The sequence below is a fragment of the Phascolarctos cinereus genome, unplaced genomic scaffold, assembly GCF_003287225.1.
Source record: "Phascolarctos cinereus isolate Bilbo 61053 unplaced genomic scaffold, phaCin_HiC Scaffold_4;HRSCAF=312, whole genome shotgun sequence".
In the NCBI taxonomy this organism is placed as follows: Eukaryota; Metazoa; Chordata; class Mammalia; order Diprotodontia; family Phascolarctidae; genus Phascolarctos; species Phascolarctos cinereus.
In genome coordinates, this window is record NW_027555847.1 from 642,902,047 (window position 1) to 642,926,852 (window position 24,806).

At 38.6% G+C, this 24,806-nt stretch overlaps 1 protein-coding gene across 1 annotated transcript in view; it reads right to left on the reverse strand.

Moving 5' to 3' along the window:
- The window catches only part of COL22A1 (collagen type XXII alpha 1 chain), a 589,887-nt gene that overhangs the window by 407,423 nt on the left and 157,658 nt on the right, over positions 1–24,806 (reverse strand). Inside the window, 1 exon segment of the mRNA XM_078153760.1 lies at positions 22,831–22,942. Coding sequence (XP_078009886.1) covers positions 22,831–22,942 — 112 coding nt within the window.

Sequence of the window (24,806 nt, forward strand, 5' to 3'; positions counted from 1 at the left end):
ACTCAAGTAGATGTCTCCTATTTTGAAGATAAGGGAACAGACTCAAAGCTGTCTCAAAAGGACCACAGCCTGGATGTGAACCTAAGTCTTCTGACTCCATATCATATGATTGTTCCTTTGCACTCTCATCCTATTAGAAGAGCACTGGAGTTAGGATCTGAATACTTCAGTTGGAATCCCAGCTCTGATATGAACTGTATCACCATAGCCAAGCTATTTCATCTTTATGGTCTTCAGTATTCTCAAATATAAAATGGAGATAGTAATACTTGCAGTGTCTACCTCACAGGGTTGTTGTCAGGAAAGTGTCATAAACTTTCCAGGGATAGACAAATGTAAACTGAGCTGCTACTATACGATAAGAAGAAAAACATATACCCAAAGAGAAGGGTAATTAAGCAATCATAGAGTTCAAACAGACCTTAGATATTATTTAGCCTAATCCCTTCATTTGATAGATGAGGGAAAGGAGGCTGGGAGAAGTTAGGTGGGATTAAGTGGGATCTGAACCCATGTCCTCTGGCTCAAAATACAGCACTTTTTCTTTTCTTTTCTTTTTTTTTTTGTTGCTGTTTTAGGCAATTGGGGTTAAGTGACTTGCCCGGGCAAGTGAGTATCTGAGGCCGGATTTGAATTCAGGTCCTCTGACTTCAGGGCTGGTACTTTATCTACTGCGCCACCTAACTGCCCCTAGAACTTTTTCTATAGTGCCAAACTGCCTTTCCATCGAACCTTTCGTAGAACAATCCAAAAGGGTTCTTTAAGAAATAATTCTGGGATTGCTTCTACCCAAAGCCTTTAAAAACTCACGTTTTATTTCCACAGCCCTTCAAGCAGTTATATGTTGTCCGACTCAACTGCCCACCCATTAGGCTGGGAAGAAATAATGGGAAGCTTTCAGTCATCATAATCCTTCTGCCTAAATCATAGGTTCTGCCATTTCAATCTATTTTCTCCTGATGCATGAGGAACTCATTGGTCATCATCTGAGGAGACAGCTCACCCACAGACATAATGAATCGTCTCAGGCTAGCTCTTTGGTCTCCTAGTCGAGACACACAGCAGGTGCCAAATTACAAAGGGGAAAGGGGAAAAGCTGAGTCAGCTCTCTGAGAGACCAAAGTGCTTGGAACGATTTAAAGGTGGCTATCAGAGGCCAGGCAGGTGTTAAGCAAACAACTGTGCCCTACCTTTCCTATTGCTCCCCCAAGGCAGCCAAGAAATGCTGCTTCCTTAACCCTTAACCAAGCTGACCGGAAGCAGCATTCCCTCTCAGATCACAAAACCTATGGATAATAGGTTTAAAGCCAGGAAGGATCTTAGGAGTTATCTGTTCCAACCCCTCCATTTTGCAGGAATTTATGAGGACATAGAGGCCTGTACACTAATGTGAATTGCCAAGAGACATAAAGGGACTTGTCTAAGGTTATACAGCTAAGAAGACTACAAAGCTGGGGCTAGAACAGAGGGAAGAACTTGATTCTTAATCTATGTCTTTCTCTCTATGGTCATTGAGTATTGTCTTATGCATCTAATCTATTCCACTGATCCACCACTTTATTTCTTAACCACTAGGAGATTTGATGATTACTGCTTTATAAAACAGTTCGAGATCTGGTATTGCTAAGCCACCTTCCTTTGTATTTTTTTTTCACTAATTCCTTTGATATTCTTGACCTTTTGTTCTTCCAGCTGAATTTTGTTATTTTTTTCTAGATCTATAAAATAATTTTTTGGTAGTTTGATTAGTATGACACTGAAAAAGTAAATTAGTTTAGGCAGAATTGCCATTTTTATTATATTGGCTCAGCCTATCCATAAGAAATTGATATTTTTTTTCCAGTTGTTTAGATATCCAACTTTATTTGTGTGAAAAGTGTTTTGTAATTATGCTCATATAGTTCATGAGTTTATCTTGGCAGGTAGAGTCCTAAGTATTTTATACTGTTTACAATTAATTTAAGTGGAATTTCTCTTCCTTTCTCTTGCTGCTGGGTTTTGTTGGTCATCTAAAGAAATGCACATGATTTGTGTAGGTTTATCTTATATCTTGCCACTTTGCTAAAGTTAATTATTTCAAGCAGTTTTTTAGTTGATTCTCCAGGATTCTTTGACTGAATCTAAACTTCACAGAAAAAATCCTCTTAATAAAAGGATTTCTTCTGTAAAACTTGGACTCAGTCAAAAGGCCAACACCTAAGGACCTAGAGGGCCACATGTGGTCTAGAGGTCACAGGTTCCCCAACCCTGTTCTAGGTTTATTTATTAGTTCAATAGTTTTTTTTTTCTTTTAGTCTTGTTAATCTCACGTTTGATTTTCAGATTTCTAACTTAGTACTAAATTAGGAATTTTTAATTTGTTCTTTTTCTAGTTTTTTATTTTTAGCTGCATGCCCAGTTCATTGAACTTTTCCCTCCAATTTGTCCTCTCCCTCCTTTCACCCTTTCCCTCCTCACCAGCATTGTGTTTCTATCTACCACCTCCCCCAATCTGCCCTCCCATCTGTCAGTCCCTACCCCGCCTCCTCTTTGCTTCATCTCATCCCCTCCTAATTCCTTGTTAAGTAAGATAGATCTCTATATTCAAATGACTATGTATATTATTCCCTCTTTGAGCCAATACTGATGAGAGTAAGGTTCAAATGATGCCCATCACCCACCCTCTCATCTTCCCCTTCACTGTAATAGTTCTTTCATGCCACTTCATGTGAAATAATTTACCTCATTCTAGCATTCCCTTCCTTCTGCACCCATTGTACTCCTCTTTCCCATCTCCTAATTATTTTTATGGCATTCCCTCCAATTCACTTTATACCATACCCTCCATCTATGTGTATTCCTTCTAGCTATACTATTAGTAATATAATTTTTTAAAGAATTACAAGTATCATTTTCCCATGTACAGATATAAGCAATTTAGCTCTATTGAATCCCTTACGTTTGCTTTTCGCATTTTACCTGTTTATGCTTTGCATGGGCTGGTAGTGCTGGAGGCCATAGATGTCTGGTGGCTTATCTGGTGCTAGTCTGGGATCCCATTGCTGGTATAGAAAGTGTACTGAGGCTAGTGAGGTGTTTCTGCATTTCCAGGGGATACACTGAAGCAGGTGGCGGGGGGTGGGTGAGGGCGGGCAGGGCCTGTGCTGGTAACTGGCCATTTGCTTAGGCACCCATAGGGTTGGCATCTACCTGTTTGTTGAGGGATGCACTGAAGCATATGGAAGTCTGGCCACTGGAGGTTACCTGTTTACCCAGGACTATGCTGAAGCAGGTGGAAGTTCTCAGACCTGGAGTCTGTCCGCCCATTCCCCTGGCTATACTGAGGCACATGAGGGTTTCTGGTGTTGGCATTTGCCTTCTCCACTGCACTGGGGCTCAGGATCTCCTACTGCTTTGCTGAAGTGGGGCTTGCTGCTGGATTGCTGGGATGCTTCCTGTCTTGGACTGCATTCCCCTTTTACCTGAGTGAGAGAGATCTTTCCTGCTGATCTTACAAGTTTCTTGGGCTCAAAGATTGCTTCACCGTGTCTTTTCTAATGATTCTGCTGCTGTTCCAGGATTTCCTTTGGGGCACTATTTTATAGTAGTTTTGAGGTGAATATGGAAGATTAATGGCAATTTACTGCTCACTCTGCCATCTTGGCTCCCAGAAGTACTCAAATCTCTACATTTTTTTAAAAAAAATCCCATTGCCACTTCCATATAACATATTATCATTGTCATCTACCTGTATTATGGAAATACCATCAGAACAAGTATTCCTAACTACTGACAAAAATGATAATTTTCTTATTATATTAATAACCATTTTCCCCTCTTTTTATTTTGTCATTCAAAGCCCAGTTATTGTGAAGGCTAGTGTTCCCCATCTAGGGGAGCTTATTTCTGACCAAACTATAAAAAGGATCTAATCTAGGTGAATCCTGCCTTATTATGTTCAAATTAAATTGTCTGGGTAGAGATGGATCCCTTTGTTTAGAGGGCCTGAAGTGGGAGAGGTCTGGCTTGAGATGAGTTTCTTTCTCCAAGAGGCTGAATTATTTAAAGTCACATACCCAGCACGTCATTAGAAAAGGCCCACTTTTCATTATAATATTAATTTTCTCATTAATTCTTAACCAATCAGAGTTGACATCTAACAGTCAGATACAACGTCTTTTCCAAAGATATTTAATCATTCAAGTGGCCTCCCTGCAGTGTCTTTGGTTTCTGAGACAACCACTAACACTAACCTCAATTTACTGATTATCTGCTGGTCTAATTAATTACCCAGAAACTATGTTTCTCAGACCTTTCATTCACTTCACTAGTCTTTCTCCACTACAATGTATCTTTTCATCTGGCTTCCTGCCAGAGGAATTTTTCTTACACACAGATCTGGAATGGTCTCTGCTGTGTTCAAAAATCTTCAGTGGCTTCTTACTGCCTATTATTAAGTAAAGCTCATAGTTAGACTGCCTAGTATTCAAGGTCCTCCACATGTTGACACCAACCTTTCCAGTTTTATACCAAAACACTCTCTTTCATATTCTAGGATCTCCACTTTCATCCCTAACACAAGCACTTCACTTTTATGCCTTTGTGACTTTTCTCAGGCTGTCCTTTCTGCCTGGACTACCCTCCCGCTTCCAGTTTGCTAAATCCAAGCCTACCTTTTGAAGTATAACTCAAACGCTATCTCCTCCAGCAGACCAATCATACAGCATTTTGCTTTATTATCACTTGAATCCATTTATCATGTAACACTCTGTGTCTCTGTTTGGGTATTACTTCCCAACTAAGCTTAAGTTCCTTAAAGGCAGCATTTTACCTGGACTTACTATCTCCTCCTCAGCTTAGCTTCATGTTCTGTGCAGAACAGGCCTTTAAGAAATGCTTGTTGTATTGCTAATTTTTCCAAATTCGTGTCTCCAAATATCTGTCCTCTGAAAGGGAAGTTAAACTTAGTATGTTTGCCTCCAGAGGGGAAAACTAGGATCAACTAGTAGAAATTACAATAGATCACATTTTGACTGTCTAGTTCTGAAATTCTATTATCACAAAGACCCAGATAGACACAAAGAATCCCCTACTGAAGTCCTATTTTGATGCATCATCATGTCAAGCAGTTGACTCTAGGTGTTTAAAGACTACAACAAAGTCTTAGCTCTGACCAGTCTGAGCTCAAAAAGTTTCAAATAGAGACCTAGGCAATTGATTATAGGATGGTCATTCTAAGATGAGTCTTGCTACATCCAGAGAGACTTATCATAAGTTCTGGCAACCTTAAGTTCTTTGAGCTCCAACAACTCAAAAAATCCATCCACTATGCTGGAGTAGAACTAGGGTCTCTTTTGCTATTCTTGTGAACAAAATACAGAGATATGAGATAGATGATACAAGATAGATAGATGATACTACTGTCAGGTAGATTCAGAATTGAGTAGATGGCTAGATCTAAATGATGGATTAATGTTAATTTGGAAGGGGATCTTGAGTAGAATGCCTCAAAGATCTATGCTTGGCCCTTTGGAATTTAACTCTCAATGACTTAAAACAGGTATTGATCACATACTTATCACATGCACAGATGACAAATAGGAAATGAATGCTAACCTAAATGATGATAAAGTCAGGACGCCAAAATTTTGTCAAGAAGACTGTATAGGGGCAGCTAGGTAGCACAGTGGATAGAGCATCAGCCCTGGAATGAGGAGGACCTAAGTTCAAATCCTGCCTCAGACACATAACACTTACTAGCTGTGTGACTCTGAGCAAGTCACTTAACCCCAATTGCCTCACCAAAAAAAAAAAAAAGACTATGTACAGAGATGAAATTTACTCTGGATATATGTAAAGCCTTATACTTGAGTTCAAAAAATCAACCACAAAAGTGAGAGAAGAAGAAGGCATGGCTAGAGAGTAGCATGTGTACGGTAAAAGATCTGTGGGTTTTAGGGGTTTTAGTGCTTGATAAAAGTCAACAATGTGATATGGCAACTAAAACAGGTAATGCAAACTTAGGTTGAATTAAGAAAGGCAGAGTGTCTAGGATTATGGACATCTACTCAGCTATAAGGGTTTATAGTATTTATTTACTCCAACACTATGGTAAATGCAATAACATATACAAGAATAGGAGACAATGTGCAGCAATAGAGTACCATGGAAGGAGCACTGGATTTGAGAATTCTGTAGCTTTGGTTCTACTTGTAGCTCTGCCACTAACTTTGTGATGCTGGATATATCTCTGTTTTACTCTCTGTAAAATGAGAGTAAGAGATTGAATTAACCAGTTCAAACATTTTATCTTCTAATGTCCCTTCTAGCTCTAACATTTTATGACTGATTCTGTGTACTCTTTAGGTCCACTTACCAGAGACCAGTCCTACTCCCTGTTAGCTAACAGCACTAATTCTAGTGCCTTCCCTCAGTTGGTTATTTCCTATTTATCCTGTTTCCCTCCCAGATTGATTATTTTGTGAAGGCAAACTAGACCATCTTTTGTCTACATTCTTACCTAACCTATGGGTGTTTCCTCAGACAAACTGAGACCTAGGAAAGACCTAGTTTAAAAAGCCAACATCTTCCACTGCATCCAGGGCCAGTAGTCCTGACCCATGTCTTACCACATGACTCTGAAGAGGTCTAGGACTTTTGGGGTGCTGCAACCCCAAGACTGCCCTGCTTGAATGAATTCAACTCAAATCTTCTTCCAGCCAGAGGAAAAGTTTATTAATGATAAATCGCATAGGCCAGGTGACTCCGTAAGAACGAGAGGGCATGAGAGACTCTCAGCCCAGTCCACCCGGACTGCGGGCATGTGAAAGTCTCAGCCTTTTGGGCTTGAGATTCTCAGCATCTGAATGGGGGCCAGGGTGGATCTTAAATACTGAAGTAACTTTGGGTGGCCAGAGAAGGGGGCTGGGAAAAGGGTCTAGGTAAGAATTCTAATTGGGGAGGTCTGAGAGATTGAATAGACAATGGGAATAGCTAATGGAGGGAACAGGAAGGCATTGGTCAAAGGGAGATAAGGGGAGTAGTTTAAGTGTTTTATGGGGTCTGTAATGGAGGGAGCTGGAAGGCGTCTGAGTAAGGCCAAAAGGTGGAGGCTAAGGCTTCCAAAGGGAGACAATGAGCTGGGGTCTGTAGACAAATGGGAGCCAGATTCCCTTTGGGTCAAGGAGGGGAAGATCCCTGCTTGAGCTCACCCCATCAATGGCCAATGACTGCAGAGGAGAGGGTGAGGTTGATGACTCTGCACAACTCTGCCTCACTCAAATCCAATTCACTTGCAAGTCAAGATCACACCTTCCTGATGTCATTGGTGATTCATTGATAATGAAGGACGAACAACAATTTATCTTGTACATAGTTTGTTTGAACATAGTTGTTTGCATGTTATCTGTTTATTTATTTATTTATTTTTATTTTATTTTTTTAGGCAATTGGGGTTGAGTGACTTGCCCAGGATCACACAGCTAGTGTCAAGTGTTTGGTCTAAGACCGAATTTGAACTCAGGTCCTCCTGACTTCAGGGCCAGTGCCCTATCCACTGAGCCACCTAGGTGTCCCTTGTTAGCATGTTATCTATTCCATTTAATTTGAGCTTCTGGATGACAAAGATTATCTATTGTCTTTCTTTGCCTCCCCAGTGCTTAGCACAATGCACAGCATAGAGTAGGTGCTTAATCAATGTTTATTTTTCATTTACTGAGGAGAGTCAATAAGAAAAGACAAGAGGGACAGGCCTCCCCACCCTAAGGCATTTAAGAGTCAGCCAGGAACAATAAAAGCAAGAAATGAACTGGTTACTTCCATCCATTATGGAATAGGATTTCAAATAACCTCCACAATAGGCCTATCCTCACTATTTTATGCAAATGTTTGTATTTTGTTTTTCCTTGTTTCTCTGGTGGAGGGCTGTCTTGTAAACTAACCAGCAATCTCTGTCTCAGTCTCTCTCTCTCTCTCTCTCTCTGTCTCTCTCTCTCTCTCTCTCTCTCTCTCTCTCTCTCTCTCTCCCCCTCTCTCTCTCTCTCTCTGTTTCTCTCTCTCTCTCTCTCTGGAAATATTCAGACATTTGAGAAATTAATGGGAAAAAAGATAAATAGTGAAACTTACCATCCCTTTTCATCACAAACTAAATTCGTTTGCATATTAAAAATGAAACAATGGAAAATTAAGGAACACTAATTTCTTGGATTTATTTTTTTGTTTTCATTAAAATTGAAGTTCTGTCTTAGGGGAAATCCTACAACAAAATTGTACTTGTCAAGCATTAAACTGAAGTTGAAGTTTATTCTCCACATAGTCCCTAAAATGCCAACACCACAGAATGTTAGACTATAGGATACAACATGTTAGAGAGGGAACTGAACTTAGAACAAAGGGAACATATTAGAGAGAGAAAAGAACCTAGAAAATAGAATGTTGAAACATAAGCTAGACTATTTGAGTAAGCAAAGGACTTCAGAATTTAGACTCATTATAGAATTCAAACCAGGCAATATTTATTAATTACTTACTATGTGCAGAGGAGTATGCTAGACAGAGAAGGAAAATACAAGGGTTAGACATAAAATGATAGCTACCCACATAAACTCACAGTCCAGTCTTGGAAAAACAAAGCATATTTGTGCTGAAAGAGATCTCATAATTTATCTAATCCAACCCTTTTGTTTTTTGGATAGGAAAACTGAGGACCAGCAAGGGAAAATGATTGGCTGGAAGTCATAGATCTTCTTAGTAGCAGAGCTAGGATAAGAACTCCATTCTCCTAAATCCTCCACTTAAGCTAACTAATCCCAAAGTATTAGGAATTAAACCAGGAAGGTGTTTGGATATCAATAACTTCAACCTTCTCATTTCAGAGATAAAGCAACTGGAGCCCAAACAGGATAAATCTTGCCCAAGGTCATCAAATGAGTAGGAGACCCAAAATTTGACTACCCAATATTTATTTCCTTATACTAGAGTGGCATATTTCTTAGGTCTTTGATTGGAGAGGGGGATACTAAGGATAGACCATGATTAAAAAAAAAAAAAACTACAAGCTTAAGGGAACTCTGTCCAAGAGGATGCTGAATTTAGCTTTGTTTTTCTAAGAAAAAGGATAACAGAGATTTTAAAATTACCTTGGCACTAATGTTCAAAGGTCAAGTGAGCTAAGGTCATGAATTATTCAGTTCTGCTGTTCCATAGTGGGTGCTTAATACATTTTTGTTGAATTGAATTCAAGAATCCATGCAAACTCTATGCCCCAGGTGTTGAAGGGATTCTTAAATCAATTTATTCATGTATAAATTCATTCATTCATAAATGCATTAATTCACAAGTTAATTAATTCATAAATGCTTTCATTCATCCATTCCCTCCAAAAAGTAATCAATTTATTTATTCTTTCTTCAGGTAAAGAATTATGCTTATACTACAATATCAAGAGATTTTGCTCCACCCTTACTATACATCTCTCTCTGTAACATCTTCAACATCCCCTTTAACACTAGCTGCTTCCACTTTCTTTTCAAACACATTCACTCTTCCTTATTAAGAAAAAAAAAAATCAGCCAAAACAAAAACAAAAATACAAACACCATAACTATATATCTCATGTGCCCTTCTACCTACTAACTGGGTAGAAATCATAGACAGTTGGATTCTTATTTAACACAATGAGGAAGTAATAATATTTCCTGATAATTACAGCTGCCCCACAAATGGAATAGGCTGCCTTTAGAAAAAGTGAGTTCCCTTTTAGTGGAAGTGTTCAAATAAAGCCTAATGACCAACCGTCAGGTGTGAGGGGTTTAGCCTGGATGATACCTGAGAACCCTTCTAATTTGAGATTCCATGACTATGGTTTTCTTCTGACCTCTCAGAATACTCTTTGCAGTCTCTTTCAATGGTCCTTCCTCCAGTACCCCAATAATTGCTAAATCTTTAGTCATGTCCTCTAATTTGGGCTCAATCGTTTTTCTCCACATCAACTGACTCTTGGAATTTTTCATTTCTGGTACAAGTAACACCAAAGTGAAGAAACCCTTCTACCAATGCAGATTGACACTTTGTCTGCAAATTATACTCTTGGAGAGTTGCCCAGAGCACTGAGATGTTAAGTGACTTGCCCAACATCACATAGTCTGTAATATGTCAGGGTTCGGATTTTCCCCAGGCAAGTTTAAAGACCAGTTCTCTGTCCTTACTTCCTGTCTATTTCAGGCAGGCAACTCTCTATCCCCAACCTCTGCCCACAACTCTGTTTTCATACTATCCGTTTTCAAGCAAAATACTGACTTGAAGTTTAACTAATGCAAAACAGTAACCACAAGGAGAGAGCACAGGTTTAGAGTTCTGACTTATTTACAAAACATTACTGAGGATAACAACTAAAACCAGCATTACTTCATGAAACAGTGAAAAACAATTAAGAGAAAAGGGATCTGCAGAGAGCTGGGCATCAGTATCATCCAGAGAGCAATTTGAAATGAAATATAAAGGATAACAAATAGACATGAAATGGAAGAGAGAGACTGGCATTTTTCTAGCAATTTACTGTCATCAGTAGTAAGGCTGCAATGATAGCATTTGGATTTTTCCAGTTTAGATCTTGATGTATTATGTAAAGAGTGGTACCAGTGATTCAGAAGATGAAATTGAGAACTTTTGGATTTGACCAAACACAAATACACAAAACAATGTTGTCATCATTAGTATCATGGTTATTATTGTCAATATTAGTATCATAATTAGTATCAGTCATGACTATTATCATACTGTAACAGTGATACTAGGACATAAAATAAAATACCTGCTTGATTGAATGAGGCCTTTAATCAGCTTGATAGTATTACATGGGATCTTTGTCTAAAAGGTACTTCTCAGGCAGATAGCATCATGGACCCCAGGACCTCCTGATTAGTTGTATACAAAATGACTGGCAACTGATCATTGGGGGAGACAGGTACAGATTCTTGTCAGAGGAGGGAACATCTCTCTCTGATCTATAAGAGTAGACTATGAAATGATCTCCCCCCTTTTTTTTAAAGACCATTTCCTTTGTTGCACAACTCTCTCCACTGGACTTCAGAAGTTCTAGGTAATGGTGATGTCTTGAAACTTTGAAGTTAACTTTGGCTCTTTTTTCTCTCTTTTTGACTTATACAGTTTTGACCACTCCTTTGCAACCATCACATTCTCCTTGTGTTCTAATCTACACGATTATTTGTGAAAGCACTGAAAACAACATGATATACTGGAAAAAGTAGTGATTTGGGAGTCCTAAGACCTGGGATCAATCCAACCTCTATCACTACTTAAGACCCTGGGCAAGGGACAACTTCCCAGTCTTCTCATTTCCCATCATTCTACCTTTGCATAAGCTGCCCTCCATACTAAGGGAATTATCCTCCCCCTACCAAACTGGTTTCCTTTAAAGCTCATGAACCCTTTCCTCATCTCCCAGCTGCTGGTGTCTTCCTCAAAAAAATAAAGTAAAAGTCTTGAAAGCATTTTTATATATTTATATCTCTACTTATATCTCAATTTTATATTTATTTTATAGTAGTGCATGACTCCCCTGATAGAAAGTATGCTCCTTGAGGTCAGGAACTGTTTTTCTTTTGTCTCTGTATGCCTGGCATCTAACAAGACATCTAAACATCATTAATTGAGTAATCTGAATAATGAGGGTGTGGAACTATATGACATTTATGGTCCCTTGCAGCTTCAAATCTATTATTCCCAAACCAAACAAAATGTCCACACCATTACTGACTCAGAATATGCACAAATGTCCTCTATTCTCTTTGAAATTTGATTTCTTTTCTTCAACTGCCTGGTGTAATACAATCCATGAAATTACCTTGGATCTACTACTCATTTCTCCAATTCCCACTTTTCTTCAGTTTTCTTTTTCATGGAAACTCAGGTCAAACAGTCTCAGTGTTAACGAGGTCACAGACCAAAGGAGTAGTGTTGTTTTCCATACTGTCTACGTATGATTCCTTTCCAGTGCTCCTGGATGTTTATATAAGCAAAGGAAACAGAGCCATCCCTCAAAATAGATGCAACTGATTCCATAACAGCAGAAAGTACACCTTGTTCACTGCTGCTGAAAGAAGGAAAATGGGCTGAAGGCATAGAGAACAAGTTAAGACAATGAGATGCTGCCTAAGCAGTGTCCCTCTTGGGAACGCATATGCCATGGTAATAGGTGCTAACAAGGCAGTTTCAGACATGGAAACCAAAGGGGAAAACCCAAACATGGCCTTGTAGGAAGAAATAGGGTTTGATGAGTCAGGAGAGGAGCCAGGAGAGGGGCAGGATATATAAATGTCTGGGTCTGGGCCCACCCCACTGGAAGGGCTCTACCTTTTAGCTTCCAGGAGTGAGAAGTCTGCCAAGGGTTTGAAAAGGATAAGGTAGAAAAAGGTGTATCAGCCCATTAGTAGATCATCACAAGCTAAGGGTCTGTGGATTAAGAATTCAGAAAAAAAGCAGACAGAGGAGCAGGAGAAAGGATCTCAGAGGTTAAGGCAGTCAGGGGTCTGAAATCTAGGGTGTCAGGTAGAGTAAGAAAGAGAGATGATTGAACTGGGAGTCAGAGGACCGAGATATGAATTTCAGCTAAGTGAATTATCACTTGGGTAAACTTGGGCAAGCTATTTGACTTCCATAGGTCTCAATTTCCTCGTTTATAAAAATAGATTTTGGATGAGATGATCTCTAAGGTCCCTTTCAGATGTAGATCCAAATATATTATGACCCGTGCTGGGGATCAGAAGGAAAAGATAAGATTTAGCATTACCATAATGCTCCCTGAAAGATTTTTTATATATTTCTTCTGGAAGAAACATGTCTATGGGTATCATTAGAATCAAAATCTATGTTTATTTGAGACAAGTAACAGGAGCTGATTCAGGAACTGAAAAGGGGGAAGGAAAAATCAACAAAAGGTAGATCATTTTGTTTTATTTATTTATTTTTTATTCATTCATTCATTCATTTATTTATTTATTTAGGTGAGGTAATTGGGGTTAAGTGACTTGCCCAGGGTCACACAGCTAGTAAGTGTCAAGTGTCTGGTCTGAGGTCACATTTGAACTCAGAACCTGACCCCAGGTGATGGGGGCGGGGCCCAAACCAAGGTCTTCGCCCTTTGCCCCAAAGAGAATCTGACTCACAGGCCCCAGACCCTCATCTCCCTTTGAAAGCCTTAGCCTTACCTTTTAATCTTATTCAGATGTGCCCTAAAAGAATCTGGCTTCCTTTTGTCTATAGGCCCCAGAAAGGCCTTCCTTTATCTCCTTTTGAAAGTCCTAGCCCCACCTTGATTTTGTGCAGATGCCTCTCAAACTTCTGCCTTCCTGTTCCCTCCATTATCTATTCCCATTGTCTATTCAATCTCTCTGACTTCCCCAATTAGAATTCTTACCTGACCCTTTTCCCAGCCCCCTTCTCTGGCCACCCAAAGTTACTTTAGTATTTAAGATCCACCTTGGCCCTCATTCAGATGCTGAGAATCTCAGGCCCACAAGGCTGAGGACCTCTCATGCCTGCTCCTCCTTATGGGCGTCACCTGGCCCTAAGTGTTTTATCACTAACAAGCTTTTCCTCTGGCTGAAGAAGATTTGAGTAGAATTCTTTCAGGCAGGGCCTGGTACCACGATCTTGGGGTCCCAGCACCCCTAAACCCCTAGACCTCTTCACAGATCCAGTGCTGCATCACCTAGCTGCCCCCAAAAGGCAGATCTTAACAGATGAATGTAAGAGCTTATGTTTGACCAATTACATGTGTAATAAGAATAACCAAATTAATATTTTCAAAGTACCACATGCATGTAACTTCATTAGCAGATGATGACAATTCTATAAGGAAAGCAGTACAGGTATTATTTTTATCTCCCTTCTACAGATGAAGGGCAGCTAGTCAGCACAGTGGATCGACTGCCCATCCTGGAGTCAAGAAGATTCATCTTCTTGAGTTCAAATTTGGCCTCAGACACTTACTAGCTATGTTACCCTGAGCAAGTCACTTAACCTCCTCATCTGTAAAATGAATTGGAGAAAGAAATGGCAAACTATTCTAGTATCATTGCCAAGAAACCCCCAAATTGGTCATGAAAAGTCATATATGACTGAAATAACTTAAACATAGCTAACACACTGGATGAAAGAATTAGGATCCTCAAAAAATGATATTGAAAATTGAAGTGAATAAGATGGAATTCAATATAAGGATAAATGCATTTTTTTTATTTGAGTTCAAAAAAATCAGCCTTACAGGTATAGTTTAGGATAGGCAGTGTTAGACAACAATTTGTCCAAAAACAGAAAAAGAAGTTTAGTAGATCGTAAACTGAATATTAACTCAGCAGGATGATATGACAGCCTGAGAAAAAGAAAAGACAATTTTGGACTACAATCCTGGTATGCAGGACTAAGGAGACGGTAATTGCTTGACCTGTTAAGACTCCATCTGGAGTATTGTATGAAATTCTAGATTTGGTTTAAGGACAATGATAAACTGGAAAGTATCAAGAAAAGGGCAACCAGGATGGTGAAGGGCCTCAAGTAACTGTGATATGCATATTGGTTGAAGGAACTCAGATAAAATAGGCTAAATGGGGACATAATAGCTGTCCAAGAATCTGAAGGCCTGTCATGTGGAGAAGGGATTGGACTTGCTCTGTTTTGCCCTACAGGGAAGAACCATGAGCTTTGGATAGAAGTTGCAAATTATGTTTGATGGTAGGAAAAATTGTAACAATTAGAGCTGTCCAAAAATGAAATAAGCTGCCCTGAAAAGTTGTAGGTTCTCCCTCACTGGGCATACTTAATCAATGGCTAGATGACCACTTGCCAGGTATGTTTACATAGGGATTCCTTTTGGCATGGGCGTGACAGCTGAGGTCCCCTCTGACTCTTAAAATTGCATTATTATATGATTCTCAGAAGAATCCTATAAGGTAGGTACTACAAATGTTAATTTCCCCATTTTGCAGATAATAAAACTGAATCACAGAGAGATAAAGTACCTTGTCTAAAATCATGTGGTGACTTTTCCCAAAGTCATTAGTAAGTAAAACAGCTAGTATGTGAACCTAATTCACATAATTATTCCCATTATATGGGAAAATTGATAGGTCTCACCATTCTCAGAAATTGTCAACATTTTGGATGTCAGTAGCATGTGGGAGTTGTTGGGAGTGTGTCCTATTCTTTGGGTTCTATGGTGGAAACACAGATGCCAGGGGATAATGTCACAAAGGATCTCCTTATCACAACGAATCTCATTTATACAGCATTTTAATATTCATATCCACATGGGTCAGCTTGTTGCTCTCTAGTATAAAGACAACGATATTATAATATCCATATAGCTCAATCATCTAGCAGGCCAACAGTGCCCTTCACTTGTCAGGGGTCTATTTATTCTGTTGTTGGTGTATGAATTTTAAATGTCTTGATATTATTCAGGGGCTTTAGTTACTGAGTAAAGACAGAGTTTGTTCCTTAGGAGACTGGAATCCTATTCTGGGGTCCCATTAGGCTATAAGTGCTGTTGGGTGCTGGCATTTTTCACATGGTGGCTGTTTTGTGAGAGCAAGTAAGTATGTATGAAGAGATATGACTAAAAGAGACTCTTGTGGCAGTCAGACTTATCTGAGACCCACCTTTTTTTGGAAAATGGGAAGAAACTTGATAAGAGAACTAGTTACATTTGGCAGGAATTAATACATTTTTTTTTCTCAGGAATGATATAAATCTCTAGGATACTGGCTCCTCCTTTTTTCCAGGGTGAAATGCTCCTTGATTTCCTTGTGGAAACTGCTATAGTCAAGAAAACTTCTAAAAAATATCTTATACATTTAAAAAAATTATAACAATACTTTCTGGGGCATCAAAGAACTGGAAACTAAGTGAATGCCCATTGATTGGAGGATGGCTATACAAACTGCTATGTGAATATAACGAAATTTTATCATGAAGTAGTAAGTGACAAATACAAGAAATTTGGAGGAAGGAAACTAATGTTTATTAAGTACCTATTAAGTATGCTAGGCACCATGCTTAATGATTTACAGGTATTATCTCCTTTCATTCCCCCAATAACCCTGGGAGGTAGGTGCTGTGATGATTCTCCCATTTTACAGTTAAAGTAACTGTGGCAGACAAAGTTTAAGTGACTTGCCCAGGGTTAAACAGCTAGTTAGTGTCTTGGACTGGATTTGAACTACTCAGGTCTTCCTGACTTCAGATCCAGAACTCTATCCACTGAGCAAACTGGCTATCTTTAGAGAAACATGAAGGAGACTTCTATGAATTGTTGCGATTTAAATAAACAAAGTAGAATAATATACACATGAGTACAATAATGTAGATAAAATGGAAGACAGATTCTGTCATGACCAACCTTGGTCCTGGAGGACAGATAATTAAACATTCCTTCCTTTTCTCACCAGGCTCGATGGATGGAGTTACGGATCTGAAGTCAGGAAGACCTGAGTTCAAATCCACTCGAAGACACTAACTAGCTGTTTAACTCAGGGCAAGGCACTAACCTTTTTCTGCCTCAATTACCTCAACTGTAAATGGGAATCATTATAGCACCTACCTCCCAGGGTTGTTGTAGGGATGAAATGAAAGGAAAGTGGGAGATGCTGGATACAGAAAAAGGCATATATACATTTTCAGATAGTCATTGGATCATATGGTTTTGTTTAGCTCCTTTTTGTTTTTATTTTTTTGTTTTTTTAAGAAACATTCTCACCAGAAAGATGTCCAGCAGGATGGGAAAGGAGGAATTTAGTGAAAAAATTCCCTTATCACTGTATGACAAAGAACTTTATAACATGGTCAGCAAGCACTCAAGACACCCGTACACCTGGACAAACAGTAGAATCACTACCTTGGTTTGATAATCCTATTTAATGCCTTGGTTTGATAATCCTATTTAATGTTGGCTCTCTCTTTGCCCTTAGTTGTCTGCATAGAGGCTCTGAATAAAAAAAGGAGACAATAGCATTTCATCTGTCCCATTTAATCTATCAACAATCCCTCCTGCAGTTGATGCTGGGTGTAGGCTACAAAGCATATACAGAGGGCTCTTCTGTGGCCCCAAAATCAGCATCTCCCTAAAAAGGGTCTCCCCCCACTGATCTGCCCCAGAGAATGAGATTCTGAAATCCCCACCATGCCTGCCATTTTTCAGTGCCTTCTTGGATTGATTGAGGCAGGAAAGAACACCAGTCCTGGACAACAGAAGCACATCAACACAGGATGGAGGCATGAATAGCATGTTGCCAACATTCCCAGAGAACGTGAAAGCTTTAGAGAGAGAGAGAGAGATTGGGTCAGAAAAACATTCCCTTTTTCTAAGATGTCAACTTGTTGACCGTGTGTGTGTGTGTGTGTGTGTGTGTGTGTGTGTGTGCACGCGCGTGTGTTTATGCATATATATGTGTATATATATATATATATATATATATATATGATCTCCCCAAAATTAAATGTTAAATTCCTAACATTTGTCTGTTGTTGCTTTTTTAAGTTTTGAGTTTCAAATTCTATCCCTCCCTCCCTCCCTTCTCTCTCCCTGAAATGGTAAGGAATCAGATTCACTTGTTGACTCTTGATCTGGTCCTGTCCTTTTAGCCTCAATCTTTACTCCTATAACTGTCCACCCTCTCCTCCAATCACCTCATTCCTTTGATCTTTAGTCCTCCAAAAAACCAAGGCACTAACCCAGCCTGGCCTTTTGATTTAAGCTTGCTGAGTTCTCAACTCATATACCCACCCTTTTCCTTCCAAGTGGAGGTTGTCTTTGCCCTACTCTGACATTTTCCTGAACACTGTCATGTCCCTGTCCCAGGTAAGCTACTACATACTGGAAAAAATGGATTATATCTCTAGAAGGCCCACATGAACATATACAACTGTTACTTGGCGAGGAAAACCTATTACCTCCTCATTAAATTGTAAGCTCCTTAAGAGCAAGGACTGTCTTTTGCCTCTTTGTATCTCCAGCATTTAACACAACACCTGGCACATAATATACTAAATATATGTTTACTTATTGATGATTCATTGAACATATCAGAATCAATTTTCCCAATTAGGTTTCTCTCCTCTAGTACCACTCAGTGCCCCCAAAGGGAAGGAAAACAAGGTAGATAAGTATAGGTAGGGACTGGAGTGGACAGTTCTAAAACTGCCTGAGACAGGTGTGGCAAAATGGACAGTAAGGGAAGATCCTGAAAGGAATAGATTGAAAGGATAGTTGGCACCAGAGATGACTATAGCAACCCACCTCTATAAAATGTACAGCATTTTATAGCTTGCAAAGTGCTTTTCTTAAAATGACCCCTTGAGGCAGGTTAGTGCAAGTATTGTTTTCCTCGTTTTACAGATTAGAACACTTAGGTTCAGAAAGACTAAAAGTCATTTCGAAATGTCTCACCCAAGTTCACATGGCTAGGATGCAGGAGAGTCGTGATTCAGACCCAAGTTTTCTATCTCCTAACCCATCCATTTTACTATACCACAAGGCAACCTTTCACTATTTCATAGTATTGTTAGGGCTTTTTTCCTCATAGTTACAGGTAAAACATAAATTTTACATTCTAAGTGCTAATAACCTAGAGCCATATGATGTAAGGGGAAAGGGTTCAAGGCTTATTTCTGTGGCCAGAGAGCCAAAGGTAAAGAATTTATGAAGACTTGCATTCAGGATAGCAAAAGACTCCATTATTAGATAACACAAAGCTCCCAAATCACTATCTGACTTCCATAGATCTCTACAGTCTGGACATCCTCCCTATCTGCACCTGTATCACCCAGCTAGAGAAAGTATGGTTCTGTAAAGAAAGTTTGCTGGTGGAGTCAGGGGACCTGAGTTCAAATCCCAACTCTGCCATATTAGCTGTATGACCTTGCATGAGTAATTTTGCCTCCGTTTTCTCATTGGAAAATAATGGAGCAGAATTAGATGACTTCTAAGCTCCCTTCCAGTTTTAAATTAATGGTCCTATGATGCCATGATCCTATTGCTTCTCTCCACTCCAGTCTTAAAACTCCCTCCCTGATCCTGCAACCACCATGCAACATATCATGTTAATGACAATTAGCACAATGAGAATTCACAACTCTGAGCCTATAAACATGAAGTTCCCTAGTCATCACCATCATCATCACTCCTATACCACTTTAAAATTAACACAGTACTAATATAAATATGTTATCCCATTTGATTCTCATAGCAACTCTGTAAGGTGGGTATTATTATAATGCCTATTTTATATATGAGGAAACCAAGGCTCTGAGGTCCAGGAAATTACACAAATCATCCACAGTCAATCTAGGTCTTTCTGACTACAAGTCAGAAAGCTGTGTCATGATGCTTTCCTTCACTGGGAATGCTCTTTCCTGCTCATTATTCAAATTTTACCCATTCTGTGAACTCCAATTGAAGACCCATCTTTTTCATAAAGACTTACCCACTTACTACCACCATCCTAATCTTTTCTGTTTATGAAGTGAGCTCATTGACTATTCTTTTTTATATTAGAAACTCAGGTAGGTTTGAAACAAAGATGAATTAAAAGGAGTTTATTTGTCATCCAGCCCTTTGTCCTTCTTCCACGTAAAGCTTCCTTTAGATGGCTTTTGGTAGCCCAGGGCCAGCCATTGTGTTACGACACACAAATGTCTCCTTAAAAGACATACTTTAGAGCGGTGGATCAGTAGAATCGATAAGGTACAAACTACATTATAATAAATGACCATAGTAATCTAGTATACAATAAACCCAAAGATGCAAGCTTTCAGAACAAAAAGTCATGATCTGACAAACGCTACTGGGAAAATTGAAAAACAGTATGGCAGAAACTAAGTACAGACCAACATCTCATACTGTATACCAAGATAAGGTCAAAATGGGCACATGATTTACATACCAGAAGCAAATTAAGAGAGGATGGAATAATATATCTGTCAGATTTATAGGTAAGGAAAGAATTTAGGACCAAAGAAGATATGGAGAGCATTATAAAATGTAAAATTTTGATTATATAAAATCAAAAAGTTTTTGCACAAACAAAACCAATGTAACCAAAATCATAAGGAAAGCAAAAAACTGGGGGGCGGGGGGAGGGAATTACAATAAGTATCTCTGATGAAGGCCTCATATCTCAAATGTATGGAGAACTGAGTCAACTGTATAAAAAAATAAGTCATTTCCCAATTAAGAAATGGTCAAAGGATATGTACAGGCAGTTTTCAGACAAAAAAAATAATCAAAGCTATCTGTAGTCATATAAAAAATGTACTAAATCACTACTGATCAGAAAAATACAAATTTAAACAACTCTAAGGTGCCACCTAACACCTATCAGAGTGGCTAATATGGCATAAAAAGGAAAATGTTAGATGTTGGAGAGGATGTGGGAAAACCAGGACACCAATATACTGTTGGTGGATTTGTGAACTGATCCAACCATTCTGGAGAGCAATTGGAGCTATGACCAAAGGGCTATAAAACTGTGCATATCCTTTGATCCAGCAATACCACTGCTAGGTCTATATCCCAAAAACATCCAAAAAAAGGGGAAAGGACCTATTTGTACAAAAATATTTATAGCAGCTCAATTTGTGGTGGCTATCAAGATACTGGATATCAAAGAGATGCCCATCGATTAGGTAGTAGCTAAACAATTTGTGGTATATGATTGTAATGGAGTATTATTGCGTTGTAAGAAATGACAAGCAGGATGATTTCAGAAAAAAACTTGGAAAGGCTTACATGAATGGTGCATAGTGAATTGAACAGAATCAGAAGAAAGTTGAACACAATAACAGCAACATTGTTCAATAAAGAATTGTGAATGACTTAGCTATTCTCAGCAATAAAATGATCCAAGATAATTCCAAGGACTAATGATGAAGCATACTATCCACTTCCAGAGAAAGAACTGATATTGATTGAATACAGACTGAAGCACGCTATTTTTCATTTTCTTCCTTTCATTTTTTCCCTTTTATTTGAGTCTTCTTGTACAAAGTAACTAATATGGAAATGTTTCACATAACTGCAGATGTATAATCTATATCTGATTGTTTACCATGTCAAGGAAGGGGAGAAGAGAAAGGGAGGGTTAAAATTTGGAACTCAAAACTTTAAATAAAAATGTTAATTTTAAAAAAAATGAATGAATGAATTAAAAAAACAAACATACTTTAGAATGACTCCTCCATTCTTCCATCCACCAAGTTATTCCCCCTTTCAGGCCCTACTTTCCTACCACCAGTGGGTGATGAAGGGTGATTAAGCATATTTGCAACAAGGTGTTCACTTCTGATAATTATAATGTGTTAATTCTCCCAAAGGCACAGTTTAGTAGTGACAGAGACTGGATGAGAACCAAGACTTGGTGACTCCCAAATACTGCTCCTCTTTTCTTCCATAATATCCTAATTTCTCCAGAATGGCCCTAAAGTCTGTAGTCTATCTTCTCCTACTCATGCTTGCTTGGTGGGATGGCAGTTGGAGGAAGAGCAAAAGAATTACTGGATTGGTATTTAAGGCACTATTTTGATGAGAAAATAATAGTGGCTGTTGTAAATAAAATAGTATGCCTTTTGCCAAGTCAATTTCATATGTAGACTGTAATAATAATAATAATAATAATAATAATAATAATAATAATAATAATATATGTGTGTATGATGAACCATTCATTTATAGACTATTATATACATAATATATGTAATATATATATATATATGTGTGTGTGTGTGTGTGTATGTGTGTGTGCATGTGTGAGGGTATGTACAGACATACATATACACAGATCTAAAATGTCTGTGTAGCCATGGGACCAGAAGAAAAAGTTGCAAATTAGTTTTAAAGTTTGTAAATATAAAGATTCAGGAACAAATAGCCTAATGCCACATCCTCAACATTACTTACTATACTTGCCCTGAACATAATTAATGCTCAGCTCAAAAGCTCACATTTAGCTCTAGCTAAATGAACAGGCTAAATGCCTTATCCCGTGTTTTACCACCTTCTGGTTTTGCTGCTTCATTCCCTAGGTCTGGAATGACCTCAATCTCTGTCTCTGTGTTTTGAAATCCTACTCATCCTTCAAAGCACAAGTCATAAATGCTCTATTCAATTAAACAAAAACCAAAACAAACAAACAAAAAAAAAACACTAGCCATCTGTCAAGGCTCATCTCAAATGTCATCTTTTTCAGAAAGCTTTTCCTGATCCATTCCTCTCTGCTCATCGCACATAATGACTTACGTGGAATAGAAGCTATGGAAAATTTTATTGAATGGATGATATATTCAAAAGAACTCACTATGACTAAGAAATACTGTCCATTTAAATTGCTTGAAGACATCAGCCCAATGTCTTCCTGTACCCAAAAGGCCATCCGATAAATCCTAAGTCCAGAGGACTAAAGGATTACTGATGGCAGGAGGTCATGTGTTTTATGTATACCCTTCAACCCCTAAACTATTTTTGGGAATAGGCTGGGTCTTCAAACAAACCTTGTAGAAGACATGAATGCATATTGACTTGCCTCTTGAGGTTCTTGCAAAAGGGTCAGAAACCAGTTTTAAAAAAAAAACAATCAAGAGAATAATTAGCAGTCTGAAAATCCAGGTGGGAGATCTGCTGGCTTTCACACCTCAAAGAATTCTACCCACAAGTCTGGCAATGGCCCTTGTCATCTCTAGAGCCAACAATTGTTGTCAGCCAGGCCCCTTCTTTCATCTTGCCTAAGGCTAGTTAGAGGGCAATTCTAGGAAGGAAGGCAGCAGGGAATCAGTTATACTTACTCAGTCCTTTGAACCACTGGAAATGATCCCATTCGGACATAGGAACTCTGAGCACCACCTTCTTTCTTCCCCAAGATGTCCTTCACACTGAATAAATCCATCAGGTCAAAACCTGCCCAAAAACAAGTGGGGGAAACAAAGTTGGCAGTGGAGCAGGGCCCAGCAAACACAAAACCAAAGTCATGTCAGCTCTTTAAACCAGGCAAGAAGCCAACCCCTCTGGCAAACAGGATGTGGAGAATGAGCAAACAGACCTGTTTAAATACGTATTCATTGGAAAAAAACATAGTAACAGGCCATTAAGTTTCCCCATCTCTTCCATGAAAATGTATAGAAATACAGATGTTGGAGTTTTTAAAGAAATGTTAGATCATGAGTATTTTATAGATATTCCAATATGTAATACACATTTATAGCATCAATATTTTCAAGGCTTCAAATGATCTATGACTTTATTGGTGTATAGGTACTTCCTCCGTCAACAGCAATCTACTGTGGTGGGCAACAGCCGTAAAGGAGGACAGAGGCAAGTCAGGAGTGCAGAGAGGATTCCAGCAATACGGAAAGCATGAGCGAAGGTGGGAATTCCTTCTTTGAATCAGAATAAAACAAAACAATAGAATATGAGAGTTAGAAGGGATCTTAGTGTGATAAGAAGTAGAAGGGATATTAGAAGATAGCTTTAGATCTAGGTGGACCCTTAACACATAGAATGCTTGAGTTTAAAGCATATTCAAATTGAAAGAGTTTTTAAGGATGATCTGGTCTAATCACTTCCTGGAAAGGAGAAAGACACCGAAGCCCTGACAAGTCATACAAATTAGTGGCAGAGCCAACATTAAATCTCTTAACTCCCAGACCATCCATTCTTATTTCCACCAGAGTATAGTGGTTCTCTAGATACTTCCAACTTTGCTGTTGCTTTTAACCATTTCAATTGAACATTTTATTAAGCACTCACAATGTGTTGAGGAATTGACACTCAAAACTTCTGAAGGAAAAGATAACAAAGGTGTGTTGAAAATTGTGGTCCTTATGACCACTCCCTTACCTCCCTCCCCTACTCCCACCTCACTGCCCTGAAAAGAAAAAGTATCTCAAAGAACATTAATAACTCCTGGATAACATAATTTCTTTCTCATATGCACAGAAATTTTATAAGAATAATCTCTTCACATAAACTAGGGGCATCCTTCATGGAACATAAGAAAAAAACAAGCAGGGGTCTATAAATGATACGACAATATCTACAAATGATATTTTCCAAGAGAACACATCATTACAAGCATGGAGACTAATTAAAGGTGAGGAGAATTACAGACAGAGGGGACAAGACCCCATTGTACTGAAAGTTTGTTGACCACAAAGGGTTTTTTTTTGATAACTTTATTACATATTAAAAGAATAGAATATTGTATATAATAGATTTGCAGTTTTATGTGGAATCATCTTTTTTATTATACTATGTTATCAAAATGCTTATTTTATTCCATAAATTAAAAATAATTTTTTAAAAGAATGTTAGATCTTTACAAAAAGGCCATTGATCCAGTAGAACAAAAGGCTGCCTTAAAGGCTCCTGTAGCAGTCTCTTCCACGAATATGTCAAAATCAAACAAGATTCTTTGAAAGATAACAACAGGTGTAATTGTGACAACACTGATTATTATCAAACAAGGTAAAAAGTTGGCAGACATGTGATCACCAAGGGTGTGTACTGCTGTTGTGGAAGATGCTCAGAGCAGAGCCAAAATCAAAGAAGCAGTCCCTCTAAATAGGGAAGCCTTCTGGATGCTCCTGTTTGAAGAATGCATGATGCAAGGTTGCATCAAACCCAGGAATGCTGCCATAAAATTCTCATTGATGGACTAGAAAATTCATATTGACAGACGATGATATACAGAATGGAAAATCCACAGAACTTATTCATTAGTACAAATATCTGGGACAGACACCGTAAATGAACAACAGCCTGG